The 21,535-nt window shown below is 39.7% G+C and overlaps 2 protein-coding genes across 3 annotated transcripts in view; one reads left to right on the plus strand and one right to left on the minus strand.

Annotated features, from left to right (window-relative positions):
* Positions 1-21,535, minus strand: part of LOC134207731 (gamma-aminobutyric acid receptor subunit alpha-6) — a 642,164-nt gene that overhangs the window by 217,484 nt on the left and 403,145 nt on the right. The window lies entirely within an intron of this gene.
* Positions 1-21,535, plus strand: part of LOC134207728 (gamma-aminobutyric acid receptor subunit beta-like) — a 118,706-nt gene that overhangs the window by 27,061 nt on the left and 70,110 nt on the right. Inside the window, exon 2 of the mRNA XM_062683576.1 lies at positions 20,681-21,327. Within this exon, the coding sequence (XP_062539560.1) occupies positions 21,263-21,327 (65 nt within the window). The 5' untranslated portion in view covers positions 20,681-21,262. The remainder of the gene's footprint in view (positions 1-20,680; positions 21,328-21,535) is intronic.

Below are 21,535 nucleotides of genomic sequence, written 5' to 3' on the forward strand. Positions count from 1 at the left end.
AAGTTCCTCCTGAAGTTCCCGGAAGTTCCTCCGGAAGTTCCCCCGAAGTTCCTCCGGAAGTTCCCCTGGAAGTTCCTCCGGAAGCTCTCCCGCAAGTTCCTCCGGAAGCTCCCCCGGAAGTTCTTCCGGAAGTACCCCCGGAAGTTCCCCCGGAAGTTTCCCTGGAAGTTCCTCCGGAAGTTCTCCCGGAAGTTCCTCCGGAAGTTTCCCTGGAAGTTCCTCCGGAACTTCTCCCGGAAGTTCCTCCGGAAATTCCCCCGGAAGTTTCTCCGAAAGTTCCCCCGGAAGTTGCTCCGGAAGTTGCTCCGGAAGTTCCCACGGAAGTTGCTCCAGAAGTTCCCAGGAAGTTCCTCCGGAAGTTCCCGGAAGTTCCTCCGAAGTTCCTGGAAGTTCCTCCGGAAGTTCCCCCGGAAGTTCCTCCGGAAGTTCCCCGGAAGTTCCTCCGGAAGTTCCCCTGGAAGTTCCTCCGGAAGTTCCCCTGGAAGTTCCTCCGGAAGTTCCCCCGGAAGTTCCTCCGGAAGTTCCCCCGGAAGTTCCTCCGGAAGTTCCCCCGGAAGTTCCTCCGGAAGTTCCCCCGGAAGTTCCTCCGGAAGTTCCCCCGGAAGTTCCTCCGGAAGTTCCCCCGGAAGTTCCTCCGGAAGTTCCTCCGGTTCCTGGCAATTGTAAACTGCATAATGATGAAATAATTTTGGCGACACTGACAACGTCATTCTGGCGGGCTGAATTGGGCAATTTTCTCTCTCAGAGAGAGATGCCACGTGCTTTTTTGACGGAAAACCCTTCCCTCAGACCTTAAGGCTTATTTCATGGTAATAAAATCGTCATATGTATATGATAAGTTTTATATATCACTGTCTTAAAAAAGCTTCGTAGCAATCTCAAGCACTAAAACCCTAAATAATCCACCTATCGGTGATGGTGCCTTTCTCGTTCGTTCAAAAGAATTAGGAAATATGAAAGAAGAGCAGGCTGTGCGCGTGAATAGCTGCTGTTTTCCTTCCTGTCACGTTTTTTTCTGCCCCGTTTTTTTCATTCGGCTGATGAAATTTCCGGAAAAATGTGGTGATCCTAGTTCCAGTTCGGAAGATCGCGTGTGTTAGTGTCCAGAAATTATAACAAGGACCAAGGTGTTTTCAAGACTATGGAGCAGGTACTGAAGAGAGACCTATCATCAAAGACATAACCCATATTTTGTGAGTCCGTTTCATGCTATGTTTTCTAATTGTATAATATCATGTATAATGGCAGGACCTGAATTATTGCGGAGAATAGCAGGGGGTTGCACCGGGGTGTCATGGGAGTGTCGGGGTTTGCCATTAGGAAGAACAAACTAATAGCTCAAGATGTTGATAAGTTCTTGTTAATGGCAAGACCTGATATTTTTGCGATATTTCGGTTCAATTTTTTATTGTTTTCGCTTGTTATTTTTACTCTTGTTTCGGACGGGTCAGTGTCGTGTTTTGTTATCAATATCACGTTTTACTGTCAATGAGCCATTATCGTCTACCCGGGATGGCTTTAGTTAGCGCCTGCTTGAGGCAAGCGTATTTTGATATATTGCCTTATTCATGTCTTCTTATGCTTCATATGTTGAACATGAACATTTCTTCTGATTAAGTAGAGAAAATAGACACTTTGCAGGTTTTTGTTAATTTATATGGATTATTCAGTTAATATTTTAACCTTATATACAATTGAAATACAGCAACAGTTCGCTAACTGGACGCTTTTTAACTGGGCTGCTTTTTATTTGGGCGTTCCCCGGAAGTTGGATTACTTTTAAAATGTGATAATAAGTTAGGAGAATGTGTGTTGCCAGCCGATGAAGAACATAACATGAAGCTATTTGTTAAACAAAACTAACAAGACCAACGGATCGAACGCAAGGATGTATTTTTATTGTTTTATTAGTATACTATACCTATATTTTTGTATTTTATATGTGTACAGCACAATACAGTATTGGCATAATGGATTTATATCTCACTGAAAGCTAGAGTTTTTTGCTTACTCATCAAAGATTGGAAAAGGTTTAGTAGACATATGTACTTTTTATGAATTACGTACGCTTAACTAACGATTCAGACAAAATTCAATGATGCTTTATATAGCGAGTTGAAAAGGGTCGAAATCCGCGTTATGTGTTTAATATATTTTCCCTGGGTTAATTATTAGCTTTTCTCCTGTTCACAAAAATGAATAAAACTGTTTCAAACTGATTAACTGCTCATATTGTGCATTTGCAATCTGCTAACATAACACGCATGGGGCACTTGAATCGTGATAGGCTGTGCTTAGTGAAATGATAATTTTGTTCACACTCAATCTAAAGGTCTACTCCAAAAATTTATTCTCATTGTGTAGTTATATTCAATGTCATTATTAAAGATGTAAGTGGCTTCATCAGTGCTATGATTGCTCATTTGGGGTAATTGATAAATAAATATTCATCTTAAATGTAAAAATTGTGAAAACAATACAAGTTATTTATTTTTAACTATCACATGCTAATTATTTGATAGTTTGGTGGAAACTTTTTAGTTTTAAATTCACGATAGAACCACCACTGAAAAGGTCAAGCAAATGTATTTTAACTAATTTCCTTTGTAGTAGCCAGACTTCGTTTATTCTTTTTAGACTGTTTTCACAACATCTATGGACTTTCTATATATATTCGATACACAAAACATTTTTCTTCTAGTAAATAGAATAAAATTATTAAAATTATTAAAAATATAGGGTTTTGAACATGCTTCTTTTTTTTGCACTTAAAAATTCATTGAATAGTTCGTCATAATAGGTGACGACTTATGTTAGCATTAATATCCCGGTCAAAATAATTAAAAGCATTTTTTTTTTCATATTATCGAAGTTGCATGGATCGCATCACTTACCAAGGTGAATCCTGATCCGTGTAACTACCTACCCCGCCCACTAATAAGAATCCCTCCTGTGACAACTGTGGAGATGCAGAGGTGATCTCGGTCTCTAGTAACAACAGATGTCACACCAACTATTCCTTCCCTTCCTAGATGACCGTAAGGACGTGGCCGGCGCCGTTATTGATCCTTTAATTACTGAACTCTCGATATGTGCACATTGAGGTTGGAAAGCTAATCCCAAGCCCCAACTGTTGGTTCCCTGTGCAATTTTGATTGTTCTGGTCAATCACGGAGTAGCAACTACGAATTGTGCGGTCATCAAGCTCAAGCTCAAGTTCAAAAGAATTAAGAAATATGTAAGAAAAGGTAAAAATAACACAAATATGTGAAAAGGTCTTATTTTTCATATTTGTTTATATGCATTATACAATTTCTCGCCGAACGCAACTTGTTGCAAGCAAATCGGATGGACATAAGTGCCAAAAAAAGTGATTTTGTATTGTAATAATGAAATTAGTATTTTGGCCATAACTTCTGATCCCATTGTCCGATCTGACCAAATTTTCAATAAGAAACAATGGAACAGGATTCTTCTTTGAATGCAGTTTGTTGCGAGCGAGTCGGTTGAGGATAAGTGCCAAAAAAAATGAGTGATGGGGTTTTAACCGTATTTTGTATGAAAAAAATGTATTTTGGCCACAGCTTTTGAGCCCATAGTCCTATCGGGCCAATTTTGAATAGGAAACAATGGGACAATATTCCGCATCGAATGCAACCTGTTGCGAGAAAATCGGTTGACAAAAAGTGATTGAAAAGACTTTTTTCCATGTTTTGTATGGAGTGGCATCACTGTGCGCCGCCAGATACCGTTCTTCTGCTTACCGCCGAGTATTGTACGCAGCACCTTATGCTCAAACACTCCGAAAGCTCTCCGATCAGCCTTCTTTAACGTCCATGTTTCATGGCCGTATAAAGCCACCGGGAGCATCAGAGTAGTATACAGCGCGAGTTTTGTCTTCGTTTGCAGACTACGGGACTTAATAGGAATGAATATGAATTGATTTTTTATTGTTGGCGTACACTCAGATAAACTGTATTGTTTTGTTACTCTTCGTTCGTTGTTATACCGCTTTGAACGTTGTAAAACTGTATTCCACAATTAGGTTAATACCACCATCGTTGGGGCTCTATGTAGCCTGTTGAAGAAACTAATAAATAAATAAATAAATAAATAAATAAATAAAAGCCCTATTTGCAGCTGCAATACGCCTTTTCACCTCGCGGGTAATATCATTATCGCACGGCACTAATGTTCCAAGATACACAAATTCTTCTACCACTTCAAATTTTTCACCATCCAGCACCATTTCGCTACCACCACTACTAATGAACCCACGTTGATTGCCAGCAACCATGTACTTCGTTTTGCTGGTATTGATCGTGAGTCAAATCCTCGCTGTCTCCCTTTTAAAAGGCACGAAAGCCTCTTCCACGGCACGGTGATCAATCCTGATTATATCGATATCGTTCGCAAATCCAAGGAGCATAGGCGATCTTGTGATAATGGTACCGCTTCTTTGCACACCAGCTCTTCTAATCGCTTCCTCGAGCGCTATATTAAACAGTAGATTCGAGAGTGCATCACCCTGCTTTAATCCATCTAAGGTAACAAATGACGTCGATATTTCAACCGCAACCCTTACACTTGATTTCGATCCGTCCAACGTTATACGAATCAGCCGTAATAGTTTTGCCGGAAAACCATGTTCAAGCATAATTTGCCATAATTCATTACGTTTCACTGAATCGTACGCCGCCGCCTTGAAACCAATAAACATATAATGTGTCTGCAAGTTGTACTCCCAGAATTTATCAAGGATTTGTCTCAGGGTAAACATGTAATCGGTCGTTGATCGGCTCTCACGAAAACCTGCTTGGTATTCGCCGACGAAGGACTCTTCAAGCGGTCTCAATCTGTTGAACAGAATGCGGGACATCATTTTGTACGCCGAATTAAGGAGGGTTATTCCTCAGTAATTGGCGCACTCCAGTCTGTACCCTTTCTTAAAGAGAGGGCAAATGAAGCCGTCCAACCAGCTAGCAGGCAGAACTTCATAAAGCTGCTCACTGCCATGTTTGAGAAGTTCAGCCGGAAGCTGGTCCTTCCCCGCAGCCTTATTGTTTTTCAGCTCTTTAACAGCTTTTTTAACCTCATCTAGTGAAGGTGACTCCACAGCCTGTCCATCGTCGCTAATATGTATTCTGTTCACCGATGCACCGTCACTTTCACTATTCATCAAAGTCACGAAGTGTTGCTTTCACCTGGCAACGCGAATACGCGGGTGTAAAACACGCTTCGACCAGATCTTCACCCTTGGCATGATCGTCATTGAAAATGACTGCTAGGGTAAATTTTGGCGCTCTTTTTATATGTTGATCTAGAACTGTCGCCTGCTGCTAAGCTTCCAGCTGAGTATTCTCAATCCAGTTGAAAACCGGAATTGGGGGATAGCGAAGTTGGATTTTTCTCACAATTCGTACGTTAAACCTAACATCGGAAGTAGTGCGCTGTTTTCATATCGCGAAGCGCTATTCAGCGCACCACTTCCGAAGTTAGGTTTAACGGACGGATTGTGAGAAAAATCCAACTTCGCTAGCACCCAATATCGGGTTTCAACTGGATTGAGTATATCATCGAGGCCATCGGTGTCGAAGTGATTATTTTCAAGCAAAAAAAAAAGTGATTATTTCCGTCGGAACAATTACGATTATCGCGATTTGAGTAGTTCCACTTTTTACGAAAAATGAGTAAGATTTTCGTGAGAAAAAAAAATGCGACGGCAATACAATTTCACTCTGTCTCTGAGTGATTTGAAAAGAGCGTGTTGACGTTACAAAGTGCAAATTTTACAATTTTCTTCCAAACTTTTAAAATAAATGGTCGGTAGTTTAAAAATTAAAAGCAACTTGTTGCGTAAATATATAACGTTTGATGATCAATGTTACCCCAAATTGAAAAATAAAAAAACTCAGCGAAAAAGATTATTAAAACAAGTTTAAAATTATCAATTAATGAAGAACAACAGCCTTATACGTTCTAGATGTGGCTTCTTCTTCTTATTGGCATTACATCCAGAGCCACCTCGCAGCTTAGTGTTCATTAAGCACTTCCACAGTTATTAACTGCGAGGTTTCTAAGCCATGTTACCATTTTCGCATTCGTATATCATGAGGCTAACACGATGATACTTTTATGCCCAGGGAAGTCGAGACAATTTCCAATTCGAAAACTGCCTTGACCGACACCGGGAATCGAACCCAGCCACCCTCAGCATGGTCTTGCTTTGAAGCCACGTGTCTTATCGCGGTTCTATCACAAACGCCCGAATGACACTCGCCCGAATTCCATTCGCCCGAATGACAAACGCCCGAATTCCATTCGCCCGAATAGACCAAACGCCCGAAAAGACCATTCGCCCGAATGGATCATTCGCCCGAATAGACTATATGCCCGAATAAACTCTTCACCTTACTTGATGAAAAGATTTTTTGTGACTAATAAAAATAAATAGGGGACGTCCACAAATTACGTAACGCTTAGAGGGGGGAGGGGGATTGAGCAAAGTGTGACAATCCATACAAAATTTTCAGATTTTTCATACAAAAAGTGTTACATAGGGTGGAGGGGGGTTGAAAATACCCAATTCTTGCGTTACGTAATTAATGGATCTTCCCATAGTACCTATATTTGATTTCCTACTTATCTTATATTTTATTGTACACGTCTCTCACATGTATCTTTATATTCGTTTCGTTTATGCGTGAAATAATAAGAAAAATAACGACGTTATGTATTATATATTTCATAATATTCAAATAATGACTTGATTTCTTTATAAACGTATGCATAAAGTCCTTTAAGGTAGCTTCACCCCGCGGGAATTTGGTCCGCAGATTTTTTCCCAAGGCCAAAGGAACCAAAATCCTGCGGGAAGCTTTCCCGAGGTGTAAAGCCCCATTTAACATTGATTATAAATAAAATATACTCATCACTGTCTTGCAATCCATTCACATAGAAAAAATACAGTTTCAATCGCTCAGCATTGTGAAGAGAATCAGATATTAAAATATATTTTATGTATGCTGGTCACTTATACCGGTCCACAAACATCCTGAAATGAATCAAAACGTGACGGAATGATTAGAGCTGTAGCGAAAAATAACGTTGCAAGGGTACTTATTTAAACCAATCGTCAAAAATAAGAGGCGCAAATAGGAATTCACCCTTCTTTTCTTCATACATTGTTCTTTCTAAATGTATTGGAGACATGTTTTTTCCCTAAGTATTAAGGTTCAAGCAAAATTCGTTTTTAAGATAAGCAAAAACGAGCCACGTTGTATAATGTAACGCCGTTGACGACGTGATGTACCCTTATAAACATCAGAATGTGACGATATATACAGTGAGTCCAAAAAGTATTCGTCTAGCTGTATGTTTTCTAGAGAATGTCAAAAATAAAATCTAATAAGCTCAAAAAATAAAACTTTCGATTACATTGTGTAGCAAATTAATCAATTCATCTTTATTGTTAAAAATCAAACAGAAAAATAAAACAATAACAAAAACAAAGGTAACAAAACATAACAATTCATAAAATACGGGCTCCAAAAGTATTCGTCTAGTCAGGTTTAGCGCGCTTTTGAAACGAAAACAGGAGTTGTAGAATAGAATTCAATATTTCGTTGGATTCCCCTGTGTATCTATGACGGGTTGTAGTTCTTGTGACATGGAACTAACCAAATTAGCCGCAATGGGAGACGGAATATTCTTCCATTTTTCTTTCAACACTAATTTCAATTCGTTGTTGTTCGAAATATGACTTTCACGAATTTCACTAAAAGTTTGTCGTCCGGAACCTTCCAATGGAGTTAAATTGGATTTATATCTGGGATTTGAGGAGGCATTTAGAGTTGATTGGGGTATTATAGAGTAGCTAAAGCTTAGTACTTTGGGATGTGTGCTTGAGGTAATTTATCATCCCGTAAGATGTATGTCCCCTGTAAGCCCAATTTCTCAGCACTGTCGTTCAAATTTTCTTTCAAAATGCGGATGAACATTTTGTGATACATAATTCCTTCAATAAAGTGAAATTTTCCCACACCGGTTGCGCTCAAGCACCTCAGAGACCGTGACGGAGCCCCCACCATGCTTTACTGCTCAAAAGAGATTCTGCGGCTGTATCTCAATATTACTTTTATCCGCCATACCATACATCGGCCATTTGATCCAAATATGCTGTACTTGCTTTCGTCAGATATCATGACTTGATTTCGAAAGTCATCCTTCTTCCAGCGATATTTTTAGCGGAAATCGAGCTGTTTTTGATAATTTGATGGTTCACTTGAATTTTCTTCCGTGATACTCGCCCATTATACCCATACTTTTCACAGGTATTTCTGTTCGTATTGGTTCATATCTGAGCACTTCTTCTCTCCAACTCACTTGCCTACATGGGTAAACTCGTTTTTAAGGATTTTTTTTTTATTTTCCGCACAATAAATCGCTCATCATTATCAGTTTACCATCGCTGACGACCACTCTGTTATTTGTTTTGATAGATTTTTGTGGCGCTGATGCGATCAATCACCAATTAAATGGTTGAATTCTTGCTGCCCTTGGTCTACCCACATTTCTCGCAAAGTCATAAGTCAACTTGCACTAATTATGCAGGCGTAGAATGAGTTTTTTTTCATTTGGACTCATCTTTTTACTTTTCCCACACATGGTGCTTCTATTTCCCGCGCCAAGTTCTAACAAAACAAAAACATTATTTGATCTGTCATTGAATATTGAAAAAAAATGTTGCTAGACATCACTAGAGTGTGCTAGTGTAACTACATGCGAATAAAACAATTTTATTCGTGTTTCACTCGATTATTTTCTGAATAGACGAATACTTTTTGAGCGAGGGAAATTGACGAAATTTAGATATTCTCTACATACCAGAAAAAGTAATTGAAATTTCTATTTGTTTTTGAATAATAATCATGTGTTGATAAGTTTTCAACCAAATTTAGAAGAAAGTTTTTTGATTTCACTTCTATCACGCCTAAGTTCTACATTTTACTAAAGAATATGCAGTAGGGTGGTTCAAAAAATCGATTTTGCTCCACAGTGCTCATCCGATTCCTTTTCATGTTCTGATTGTCCTCTGAAAATTTGAGCTCATTAGGATTAAAACTGATTTAGCACAAGCGATTTCAAGTTTGCATGCAAATTAGTATGGGGAAATTTATTTTTTCAGTATACTGTAAATGACGCTTCCACATTAAGCGCAGGTTAAAAGAAAACCTACATAGCTAAAAGGAATACTCAACAGCTTTCACCCAACGAAAACCGCATGTTGATTAATTACCCCAATAATTAGTAATCGATTTTAATACAGGTTGCGAATCTTTAGTCATGATCGTTAAACTTCATTGAGGGCATCACTGAAATGTGCAGTGCAACATAGTAGCCTGAATTTGTGTGTGCTATCTTTCGCGCCACCAGCAGCAATGTTGCCTGTTGAGGAGTTATGCAATTAGCTCCAGAAAACCATGGTATAGATTAAATTCGATTACTAATTATTGGAACGATTAATCAAGATGCGGTTTTCACTGAGTGAAAGCTGTTGAGTATTCCTTTTAGCTAAGTAGGTTTTCTTTTAACCAGTGCTTAATGTAGAAGCGTCATTTACAGTATACAGAAAAAATAAATTTCCCCATACTAATTTGCATGCAAACTTGAAATCGCTTGTGCTAAATCAGTTTTATTCCAAATGAGCTCAAATTTGCAGAGGACACTCAGAACATGATAAATAATCGGATGAGCACTGTGGAGCAAAATCGATTTTTTGAACCACCCTAAGCAGCTAGACGAATACTTTTTGGACCCACTGTATGCGCGTATCGACAGATGCTATATGACAACATTGGACGCAGAACCTTTCTTGCGATCGACTATCCATGGTAACGATGGGACGATCTTGCTATTTCCTTCAACACATCATTTAGAGTTGTAAGCACAAGCCAAGATTTGGATAATTGAGGGAACATTCTCAACTGCTCCATAACAATTTGCTCAAGTGTTTACAATTCACGGAACTGTAGGCGAAGGTCAACACCGTCGATTCGTTGCCTTGGTATTAATGCTAAAACACGGGAACGTATGATACAGCCTTTTGTTCATTGATGAAACGAAATTTATCAGTATACGTTAGTTCCAGAGTATATACTATTGGATTTTAGGATGGCTAAGATTAATGCTGAGGAACGAATCTTCCCAAATTCTTTCTCCTCAATCAAAGTTTTGTTTTTAGAAAACTTCAGCGATTGGGATTACAATCGGCATACAGGAAGGATTACAGACTTTAACTTGCCTATAAAAAGTTTGTTACCTTAGCACTTTTTTCATGTTAAGATATAACAAAGGCATTCAAGGAGGTTCGAAAATCTTACCCAAAGAAACGTATTTTTTTTATGTAAGCAAGTATTATGTGAATGGGGTGTACCCGTTAGGCATAATGGACGTTATACATAAATGACCCAAAGAACAGCCCATGACATAAAGAAGGCAGAACTATGCCAAACGACCATTATGCCTAACGTACATTATCCCTAACGTCCGTAATGCGTAACGTCCATTATGCCTAACGTACTTATGCCTAACGTAGCGGACTCACGTGAATGGTCGCCAATCAACGCACAAAAAGACCACTAGAGATCCATTTTTCTCCCCTTCACTATGGTCGGTCTATGAAAATACCCTAAACAGTATTCCTCGATCTTCCAATAACATTTTAGGGTGGCACAATAAGTGGAATACGCTTTTGAAACGAGGAAGTCCTTCGTTTTACAGCGTTCGAACTAGAAGAAAGAAATGCGACCACTGATACCCGATCACTGCAGGCTAAGAAGACATCTAAAATAGCAGAAAAGAATAAAAAACTAGACAAACTGGTACGTTCATATATTCCTGGTGATTGCCATATTTTTTCGTTTAATATGATTAGGAAAAATAACATGTTGTTATAGAATCTGAAGGTATACAAATATATATATGACCTATTCGGACGAGTGGTCCATTCGGGCAAGTAGTCCATTCGGGCGAATGGTCTTTTCGGGCGTTTGGTCTTTTCGGGCGAATGGAATTCGGGCGAATGTTACATTCGGGCGTTTGTCATTCGGGCGAGTATCATTCGGGCGTTTGTGATAGAATCCTTATCGCACGGCTAAGGAGGGCTACATGTGGCAGAACTCGTTTTAAAAATCTGAAAAAAGCCATGATTTTATTTACGGGGGAAATACACAGGATTCTTTTTTTACATGTTTTTTTTTCGCTCGTATTCTTGATCGTGTGACTTCCATTTACTATTATCTATTATCTATTATCTTTGCAACATGTTTCAAAAAATCCTGAATAAATCAAAGAAATATCACATGATAATTATGCGTTAAACATTAAGGATAAGTGCGAAAACGAAAAAATGTAAATCGTGAAAAACAAAATCCAGTGTACTTATTTACAAAACAACTTAACAAATGATCAATGTCCGGATTACGCTACACCGAGATATTGGAAATGATAAAAAGCTTCTCATGTCATATAATTAGGCTGACCATACGTACCGTATTTAACGGGACAGTCCCGTTTTTTAGACCTTATCGGGCTGTCCCGTCGTAATCTGAAAAATCCTCAATTTGTCCCGTTTTTTCATCGATTTGCCCAAAGAGCTCCAACATATTATTCAAACGAATTTAATATTTTAGGCAGGAATCTAAAACAAAAACTCAAAAAAGTTTGAGATGTTATGTTATTAGTGTTGCTTCTTAAGGGAATGCTATCTATGTCGTTTTGGATTTTGCATGGATCGACTTTTCTTATGGTTTTTAACAGTTAATGACAACAGGTGACAACGGGAGAATTTATTATACGCTTTCACTTCAATGACTTTTTTCTGCTTATTCCGGAGGCATTAAAATTTGGCCAATTTCATCAGTGGATTGAACGGAACCGGTAACGTGATAGGCAAGTATATCCGGAAAATCAGGTCACGTCTCAATGTCAATAAAATGAAGCGCAGGGACAGGCATTCTTTTTCCAGATTAAGTTCATTTTCGATTTTTTTTCTTGCGAAGTAGGAAATTCTATATTTTTTTTAATTCTCTTTACCACATATTTTTCAATCGTTTTAATCGTTCGAAATAAATCGAAACATTAAGAAAAATTCTAAATTTTTCTGAATAATTCTGAATATTTTGAAATCATCCACTGTAAAAATAACGAAGACATTAAAAAATTATTCATAAATCAGCTGACCAAAATCGAGTTTATGGCAAACCGAGGAAAAATTTGTTCGGATTTCCGTCCTCACGTATTTTAAGGCTACAAGGCACTACAGATTAGGAGCTTGTCTGAAATTTTCTCTTCTATATGTGTCCACGGGATCTATTTGATTCCGTTGTAGAAAATAGAATTTCGGCCTGATTTAAAATATAATGCGGCGGAAATCTTCGAGAGTCCTAGCTATAAACCAGCCTACAAATTAGCCAGCAATTTAATTTATTGTATGAGTCCCACCTTTTCGGAAGCAATGGACAACGCCAACCATATTTATGGAAACAATTAAAATTACATTTTATTAATGTTCTTTCCTTGTTGAGATTCTTGTTATTCTTGATGAATGATCCGCACTCTAAAAAATTTCACTTCTTACACGGAAAATGAAAATTAGGCGCATCAATTTTGAAATTTCCACAGCTTTTGAATTTTGTCAGAAGGTTTTTTTTACTTGTCCCGTTTTGCAAGTGAGTTTGTCCCGTTTTTTCACGGAAGTAATCTGGCCAGCCTACATATAATGCTTATCAATGGGCCACGTGTAGTGTATTATCCAAAAACCTTCACGGGGCGCAGGAATAGACTTAGAGGGCCGCACTTTGGGGATCACTGTCTTAGACTGGTATAAAAGGGCAAGATTTCATGTGACGATATGAAACCTGATGGTAGGAAAACTTATTTTCATAGATTACACAGTAAAAAATAAAAAGTAATATCACATCAGATTCGATGCACATCATCGCCGTCGTAAATATTATGTTTTATTACATCTGATTGACGTAACAAAAAGTTGACGTACTCGATATTTCGTTTTCAAATTAATGCAGTGTAATTAATTTACCACGTAATATTTTTGATGTAACTGAAAAAATGACGTAAAAACAGGTCAGGATCAATCCCACTTTCGGCAGCGGGCTTAGGGGTATTCGGATTTTTTTCTTTCATGTACAAAAATACATTTTCAAATACAACAAATTCAAAATTTATTTCTTCAAAACGCTTTTCATCGTATCAACAAATACTTTTATTGTATCCACAAATACAAATAACACAAATATTTTTTTTGAAATTCACTTAATTATTTTTTATTTTTATCAATTATTTTTAATTTTTAATTTTCAATTTTTAATTTTTATTTTTTAATTTGGGCCGAAACAGATATTTAATTGAAATTATGTCCTACTAGTCTTCGAATGGTGAAGGAGGGGGGGGGGGTATAATAGAAAATTAATATTAAAATAAAACAAATAAAAAAAATCGGATTTGTTAAAGAATGTTTTAAAAATTCTCAAAATTACCCGATTTTTTTGTTACCCCCTCAAAATATTATATCTTGGCAAAAAAATCCGATAAGGAGAGACATAATTATTTTAAAATATTTGTATCGGCCTTATTAGGTTTTTATTTTCTAATTTTCAATTTTTAATTTTTAGCTTTTAATATCCCGCATAATTACAAACTGTACATGGATATTTTCCCGTGCGGTCGACAACAGTATCCTTTACTGTTGACAACTGTAAATGAACAATCTCATATAAAGTTTTAACAGTTTGTTGTACGGTTATTTGACAAATAACAATATGTTGAATGGGTTGTTAAGTTATGTCACCATAAAAAATCGTCTGTTTTCACGTGCAAAATTTTCGATCAACAGTATGATAAAATGTTGATATATAATGCAGGAAATAAAGGACATTTTAGAGACAGCATGTTATATGTTGACATTTAGTGATGATGTCGAGCAGAATCGATCGAAAAGTATTCGATAACCGCAACGTAAACTGTGAAGCTATATCTTACATCGTAATAATGATTCTGACCATGTAACATGTTGTTTTTTATTATGCGGGTTGGCCGTGACAAATATTTAATTAACATTTTATCCTACTGGTCTCCGAAAGGTCAAGGTTATACTAAAAAATAAATATTAAAATGAAAAAAATCAAAAACCTTCTCGGATTTTTCTCGGGTTTTTAAATTCCTGGAGGAACATCCGGAAGAACTTTTGGAGGAATTCCTGGAGAAACTTCTGAAGGAACTCCTGGAGGAATTGCCGGAGAAATTCATGGAGGAACTTCCGGAGGAATTCGTGGAGGAACTTCCGGACGAATTCGTGGAGAAACTTCCGGAGGAATTCCTGGAGGAACTTCCGGAGGAATTCCTGGAGGAACTTCCGGAGGAACTTCCCGAGGAACTTCCGGAGAAACTTTCCGAGGAATTGCTGGAGGAGTTCGTGGCGGAACTTCCGGAAAAATTCTTGGCGGAACTTCCGGAGGAATTCCTGGCGGAACTTCCGGAGGAACCACTTCCTGGCGGAACTTCCGAAAGCATTCCTGGCGAAACTTCCGGAGGAGATTTTGAAGGAACTTAAGGGGAACTTCCTGGAGGATCTTCCGAAGGAATTCCTGGCGAAACTTCCGGAGGAATTCCTGGCGGAACTTCCAGAGGAATTCCTAGCGGGACTTCCGGAGGAATTCCTGGCCGAACTTCCGAAAGCATTCCTGGCGCAGCTTCCGGAGGAACTTTTGAAGGAACTTAAGAAGAACTTCCTGGAGGAACTTCCGGAGGAATTCCTGGAGGAACTTCACGAAGAATTCATGTTTGAACATGAGGAATTCCTGGCGGAACTTTCGGAGGAATTCCTGGCGAACCTTCCGGAGGAATTCCTGGCGGAACTTCAGGAAGAATTCATGTTTGAACATGAGGAATTTCTGGCGGAACTTGCGGAGGAATTCCTGGCGGAACTTCCTGAGGAACTTTTGAAGGAACTTAAGAAGAACTTCCTGGAGGAACTTCCGGAGGAACTCCTGGAGGAACTGGAGGAATTCCTGGCTGAACTTCCGAAAGCATTCCTGGCGCAACTTCCGGAGGAACTTTTGAAGGAACTTAAGAAGAACTTCCTGGAGAAACTTCCGGAGGAATTCCTGGAGGAACTTCACGAAGAATTCATGTTTGAACATGAGGAATTCCTGGCGGAACTTTCGGAGGAATTTCTGGCGAACCTTCCGGAGGAATTCCTGGCGGAACTTCTGGAGGAATTCCTAGCGGGACTTCCGGAGGAATTCCTGGCCGAACTTCCGAAAGCATTCCTGGCGCAACTTCCGGAGGAACTTTTGAAGGAACTTAAGAAGAACTTCCTGGAGGAACTTCCGGTGGAATTCCTGGAGGAACTTCAGGAAGAATTCATGTTTGAACATAAGGAATTTCTGGCGGAACTTGCGGAGGAATTCCTGGCGAAACTTCCGGAGGAAATTTTGAAGGAACTTAAGAAGAACTTCCTGGAGGAACTTCCGGAGGAACTCCTGGAGGAACTTCAGGAAGAATTCATGTTTGAACATAAGGAATTGCTGGCGGAACTTCCGGAGGAATTCCTGGAGGAACTTGCGGAGGAAATTTTGGAGGAACTTAAGGAGAAAATCCTGGAGGAACTTCCGGAGGATTTCCTGGCGAAACTTCCGGAAAAATTCCTGGAGGAACTTCCGGAAGAATTCCTGGAGGAACTTCAGGAAGAATTCATGATTGAATATGAGGAATTTCTGGCGGAACTTCCGGAAGAATTCCTGGGGAACTTCCTGGAGGAACTTCCGGAGGAAATTTTGGAGGAACTTAAGGAGAAATTCCTGGAGGAACTTCCGGAGGAATTCCTGGCGAAACTTCCGGAGAAATTCCTGGAGGAACTTCCGGAGGAATTCCTGAAGGAACTTCAGGAAGAATTCATGATTGAACATGAGGAGTTTCTGGCGGAACTTCCGGAGGAATTCCTGGCGAACTTCCGGAGGAATTCCTGGCGATCTTCCGGAGGAATTCCTGACGGAACTTCCGGAGGAATTGCTGGAGGAACTTTCGGAGGAATTCCTGGAGGAACTTGCGGAGGAAATTTTTGAGTAACTTAAGGAGAAATTCTTTGAGGAACTTCCGGAGGAATTCCTAGAGGAACTTCTGGAGAAATTCCTGGAGGAATTCCTGGCGAAACTTCCGGAGGAATTCTTGGAGGAACTTGCGGAGGAAATTTTTGAGGAACTTAAGGAGAAACTTCCGGAGGAATTCCTAGAAGAACTTCTGGAGAAATTCCTGGAGAAATTCCTGGCGGAACTTCCGGAGGAATTCCTGGCGGAACTTCCGAAGGCATTCCTGGCGCAACTTCCGGAGGAACTTTTGAAGGAACTTAAGAAGAACTTCCTGGAGGAACTTCCGGAGGAATTCCTGGAGGAACTTTAGGAAGAATTCATGTTTGAACATGAGGAATTTCTGGCGGAACTTCCGGAGGAATTCCTGGCGGAACTTTAGGAGGAACTCCTGGTGGAACTTCTGGAGGAATTCCTGACGGAACTTCCGGAGGAATTCCTGGAGCAACTTCTGGAGGAATTCCTGGAGGAACTTGCGGAGGAAATTTTGGAGGAACTTAAGGAGAAATTCATGGAGGAACTTCCGGAGGAACTTCCGGAGGAACTCCTGGCGAAACTTCCGGAGGAACTCCTGGCGAAACTTCCGGAGAAATTCCTGGAGGAACTTCCGGAGGAATTCCTGGAGGAACTTCTGGAGGAATTCGGGGAGGAACTTCCGGAGGAATTCGTGGAGGAACTTCCGGAGGAATTCCTGGAGGAACATCCGGAGGAATTCCTGGAGGAACTTCCGGAGGAATTCCTGGAGGAACTTCCGGAGGATTTCCTGGAGAAAGTTCCGGAGGAATTTCTGGAGAAACTTTCGGAGGAATTCCTGGAGGAACTTCCGGATGAATGCCTGGAGGACCTTCCGGGGAATTCTGGAGAAACTTCGGAGGAACTTCCCGAGGAACTTCCGGAGAAACTTCTCGAGGAATTGCTGGAGGAATTCGTGGGAATTCCGGGGGAATTCCTGGAGAAACTTCCGGAGGAACATCCCGAGGAACTCCCGGAGAAACTTCCCGAGGAATTGCTGGAGGAATTCGTGGCGGAACTTCCGGAAAAAATCTTGGCGGAACTTCCGGAGGAACTACTGGCGGAACTTCCGGAGGAATTCCTGGCGGAACTTCCGGAGGAGATTTTGAAGGAACTTAAGAAGAACTTCCTGGAGGAACTTCCGGAGGAGTTCCTGGCGAAACTTCCGGAGGAATTTCTGGCGGAACTTCCGGAGGAATTCCTGGCGGGACTTCCGGAGGAATTCCTGGCGGAACTTCCGAAGGCATTCCCCGCGATACTTCCGGAGGAACTTTTGAAGGAACTTAAGAAGAATTTCCTGGAGGAACTTTCGGAGGAACTTCCGGAGGAATCCTGGAGGAACTTTAGGAAGAATTCATGATTGAACATGAGGAATTTCTGGCGGAACTTCCGGAGGAATTCCTGACGGAACTTTAGGAGGAACTCCTGGTGGAACTTCTGGAGGAATTCCTGGAGCAACTTCCTGAGGAATTCCTGGAGGAACTTGCGGAGGAAATTTTGGAGGAACTTAAGGAGAAATTCCTGGAGGAACTTCCGGAAGAATTCCTGGAGGAACTTCTGGAGGAATTCCTGGAGGAACTTACAGAGGAATTCCTGACGGAACTTCCGGAGGAATTCCTGGTGGGACTTCCGGAGGAATTCCTGGCGGAACTTCCAAAGGCATTCCTGGTGGAACTTCCGGAGGAACTTAAGGAGAAATTCCTGGAGGAACTTCCGGAGGAATTTCTGGAGGAACTTCGGAGGAATTCCTGGAGGAACTTCCGGAGGAATTCATGATTAAACTTCCGAAGATATTCCAGAAGTAAATTCCGAAGGATTTTCTAGACGATCTTCTGAAGAAATACTGTAGGAATTTCTGGAAGAATTCCTGGAGGAACTTTCGGAGAAATTCATGGAGGCATTTCCGGAGAAATTTCTGGAGTAACTTCGGGAGGAATTCCAGTAGAAAATTCCGGAAAAATTCCAGAAAGCACTTCCGATGGAATTGCTGGAGGTGTCGTTAGAGGAATTTTCATACAAATTCTTGGGGAATTTCCAAAGAAATTTGTTGAGGTATTTTCAAAGGAATGCCTGGAGGAACTTCCGGCGAAATTCCTGGAGGAACTTCTGAATGAATTCCTGGAAGAACTTCCGAAGGAATTTTTGAAGGATCTTCCGGAGGAACCAAGCAATTCCTGAAGGATCTTCCGAACATTTTTTTGTAGCGGTTTGTGGAGCATTTCCTGAAAAAACTTCTGAACAAATCACGCCGCTTCTATCGCCAATTACCATCAGCGTGACGCTGCCACGCCACCGCCGATCATTTAGAATACATAAGTAATAATAAATTGTACGTAAAATTAAATAAATTGAAGAAAATATATTGAAAATTATTAAAAATAAATTATTCGAAATTTAAAATATTAAATTAATTTAAAAAAATTTAAATTGAGTGTTTAAAATTTAATTTAAAATTTAAAACTTTAATTTCAATTTAAAATTTAAAACTTTCAATTTAAAATTTAAATTAAAAAAAATCATTTTTTAATTTTAAATCTTAAATTTTATATTTTTAAATTTATTCTAATGTTAATTTTTCAATTTTCTTTAATATTTATTTAATATTTCTATTTATGTTTAAAATTTTGTATTTTTTCTTTTTTTCAATTATAGTTTATAATTTGGAATCAAACTTTTGAATTTTAATTCTACATTTTAATTTTATTTGGTGTTCAATTATGATTTACTGATTTCAAAAGTGTACATATATTATGTTTGAAAATTGAAGGTTGAATTCGTTATTTACAATTCCAGTTGTTGGATTGAATTATTTGAATGTTTTCCATTCTGCGTTCTAATTCTGAAACAGCAGACAGGTTTTTATTACTAGTTGATCAGTGTGATTCAGGGCCGGATTTATGGGGGGCGTTGGGTGCCGTGGCCCCGGGCCCCCACATATCTTATGTATCAAAACCAACCTTTTTTATACATTTTGGGCCCCACAAGCTGTCGGCCCGGCCCCCCTTCCGGCTAAATTCGGCCCTGAGTGTGAAACAGCCATGCGATTCTTTTCTGAATGTGGCGGCAATGTTCGTCTTCCGGCAACTTACCGCAGGTATTTTCTTATTATTTCGTTGTGACATTCTGTAGCTACACCATCACTACTACATCTTTGCACGTATCAGGTTCAGTTCCAAGATCGGCATCCTCCTCCAACAGATATCAGCCGGGATGATTATTCTAGAAGTTTGGTTCAGTAGGAGTAATTGTCTGCAATAATAATTTATTTATCCGCCAGGTCAGTGCAGTTCAATCGGAAGGTACCTACCAGCACGGTTTAATTTTTCCAGCCTTTGACATAGGAAGTGCCCTATCTTCTGGATCTTGTACTGGATCTCATCCAACTGCTCCAACAGATGACATATCTTGGTTCGACAAGAAAATTGATTATCCACTGGCGAGATTGTCGTTTTCTTCGAACAGAAGCTAACTTACCTGCAGGATTTTGTTTTTCCAATCGGCGCTGCGGGACTTCAATACGGTGGTACCAATACCGGAATTATGATGATTCGTACCTACTTGCCTAGTTGACAATCCTCCAGTTACTGAATCTTATCCATTTCGGTAGACAAATAGCTGTTTTGAATCTCCACTGACCTCTAACGAAGCAAACAACACAAGCGAAAACTGTCAACAGACTGCGGTTTGAGATTTATTTCCTGGAATGTTCGCAGCAGCTTGCAATGCAATCTATGTAATATTGCGTAGATTTAACGGCATTTAGCATTATTTGATGTAATATTTTGTATTATTTGAAACCTACATGATGTGCAGCATTTCAAATGTATTCAAATACCACAAAGGGTGGGTAAATATCTGTTGTTTTTACGTACTCCAAAAATCAGTTCTGTCAATCAGATTTTCCGATGAGTGACGTACAAATGCACCGATATGACGCAAAAACACGTCAAATCCGTATTTACATATACTTTTTTGGTACGTTTCGATAACTTACGCCACGGCATATTAATATTTTTTTTGCTGTGTATCTTTCAGTCGAAGAATCAACAAAATGGAGTACAACGAACGTATCTGCTCGAGTGTCTTCTCATGAACTTGACTTTATGTAAGGGCAAAAAAAAAATTGGGCAAAATATAAATAATTCTGGAAATAAATGTGAAATGAAACGTATAAAATAAACTCTTCTTTCGATATCTCCACTCTTAGGCATTGAAAGAAAAAAAAATCACTCATGGAAATGGTGAAATGAAGAACAGTATTTCCATGAAACAATATCTGAATTATTTTTTTATGACTTGGAATCAATTCGAATGCCTGCAGATCAATTCTATGAATTAGTGTTTATATTTGTTTGATTCAACATGTTCTTCTATTTGTTTTTAAAAGCAGCAATTTTCTACTTCATTATAGCGTATTTATTCAGCTACCATTTGAAAACGTGTATTTTCATTTGTACACTAATTTACCGCCACAATAATTAATTTTCTTCCTCCCTTTCCAGATTGTTCTCGTGCATTGCAGAAGGCGCTTGCAAGTGGGTCAACATCAACATCCGCTTGAGGCAATAGCGCTCCAAAAATAGCGTGCAATGGCCTGCATTTCGGATCCATGCAAATAATTGTCCAAAAGAGGAGAATGACCGCCAAACAACGGGCGAACGGCCATAATTAAAGCAGGGTGGGCGACCAACAACGGCGACAAATATTGTGTTGAGTGACATGTCGATTGATTGGGCGTTTGATTGGAAAATTAAAATTTCATTCAGTGTGTAAAAGTTGAGGGAAATCCGCTTGCTTAGGTTTGAATTACAATCGAAGTGATGCCCACTGAAAACCAATGGCGCCGACGGAATGAGAACTGGGGGCTTGTTCGATAGCCGTTGCTTGGATTACAAAAGTGTGTGGGTCCTTCTCGCGGGAATGGGTCACGCCCTGAACCGACGTGGCCGTCGACCACGATCACGACCGGGGCAAACTCGGTTGGCAGCGGCTGAATCCTTATAGTGCACCATCACACAGCGCCAAGGGGGTACTCCGAAGGACACACAAAACAGTGCCGGGAGGGGCGTGGGTGCAAAGTGAAAATGTGGTGGCAGCTGATGGGATTTGCGCTACTACAAGCAGTTCAATTTGGATTAGCTATGAAAAGGTGAGTGGTATTTTTGAATAGGAATGCATTCGTCGAAAAACTATTAATGCGTCGAAATAATCGGTGAGATAATGTATCCATACCCCTCCCAGCTTGTGGGAACAAAGCAGCATGACTCTCGTGAAACACCTCTACACGGTTCCCATCGAGTTCAAAAGGCTGGTTAGTATTTCCTCCTCGAAAGGACCACTTCTCCTTCGGCTTCATT

This window comes from Armigeres subalbatus, chromosome 1 (assembly GCF_024139115.2).
Source record: "Armigeres subalbatus isolate Guangzhou_Male chromosome 1, GZ_Asu_2, whole genome shotgun sequence".
NCBI lineage: Eukaryota > Metazoa > Arthropoda > Insecta > Diptera > Culicidae > Armigeres > Armigeres subalbatus.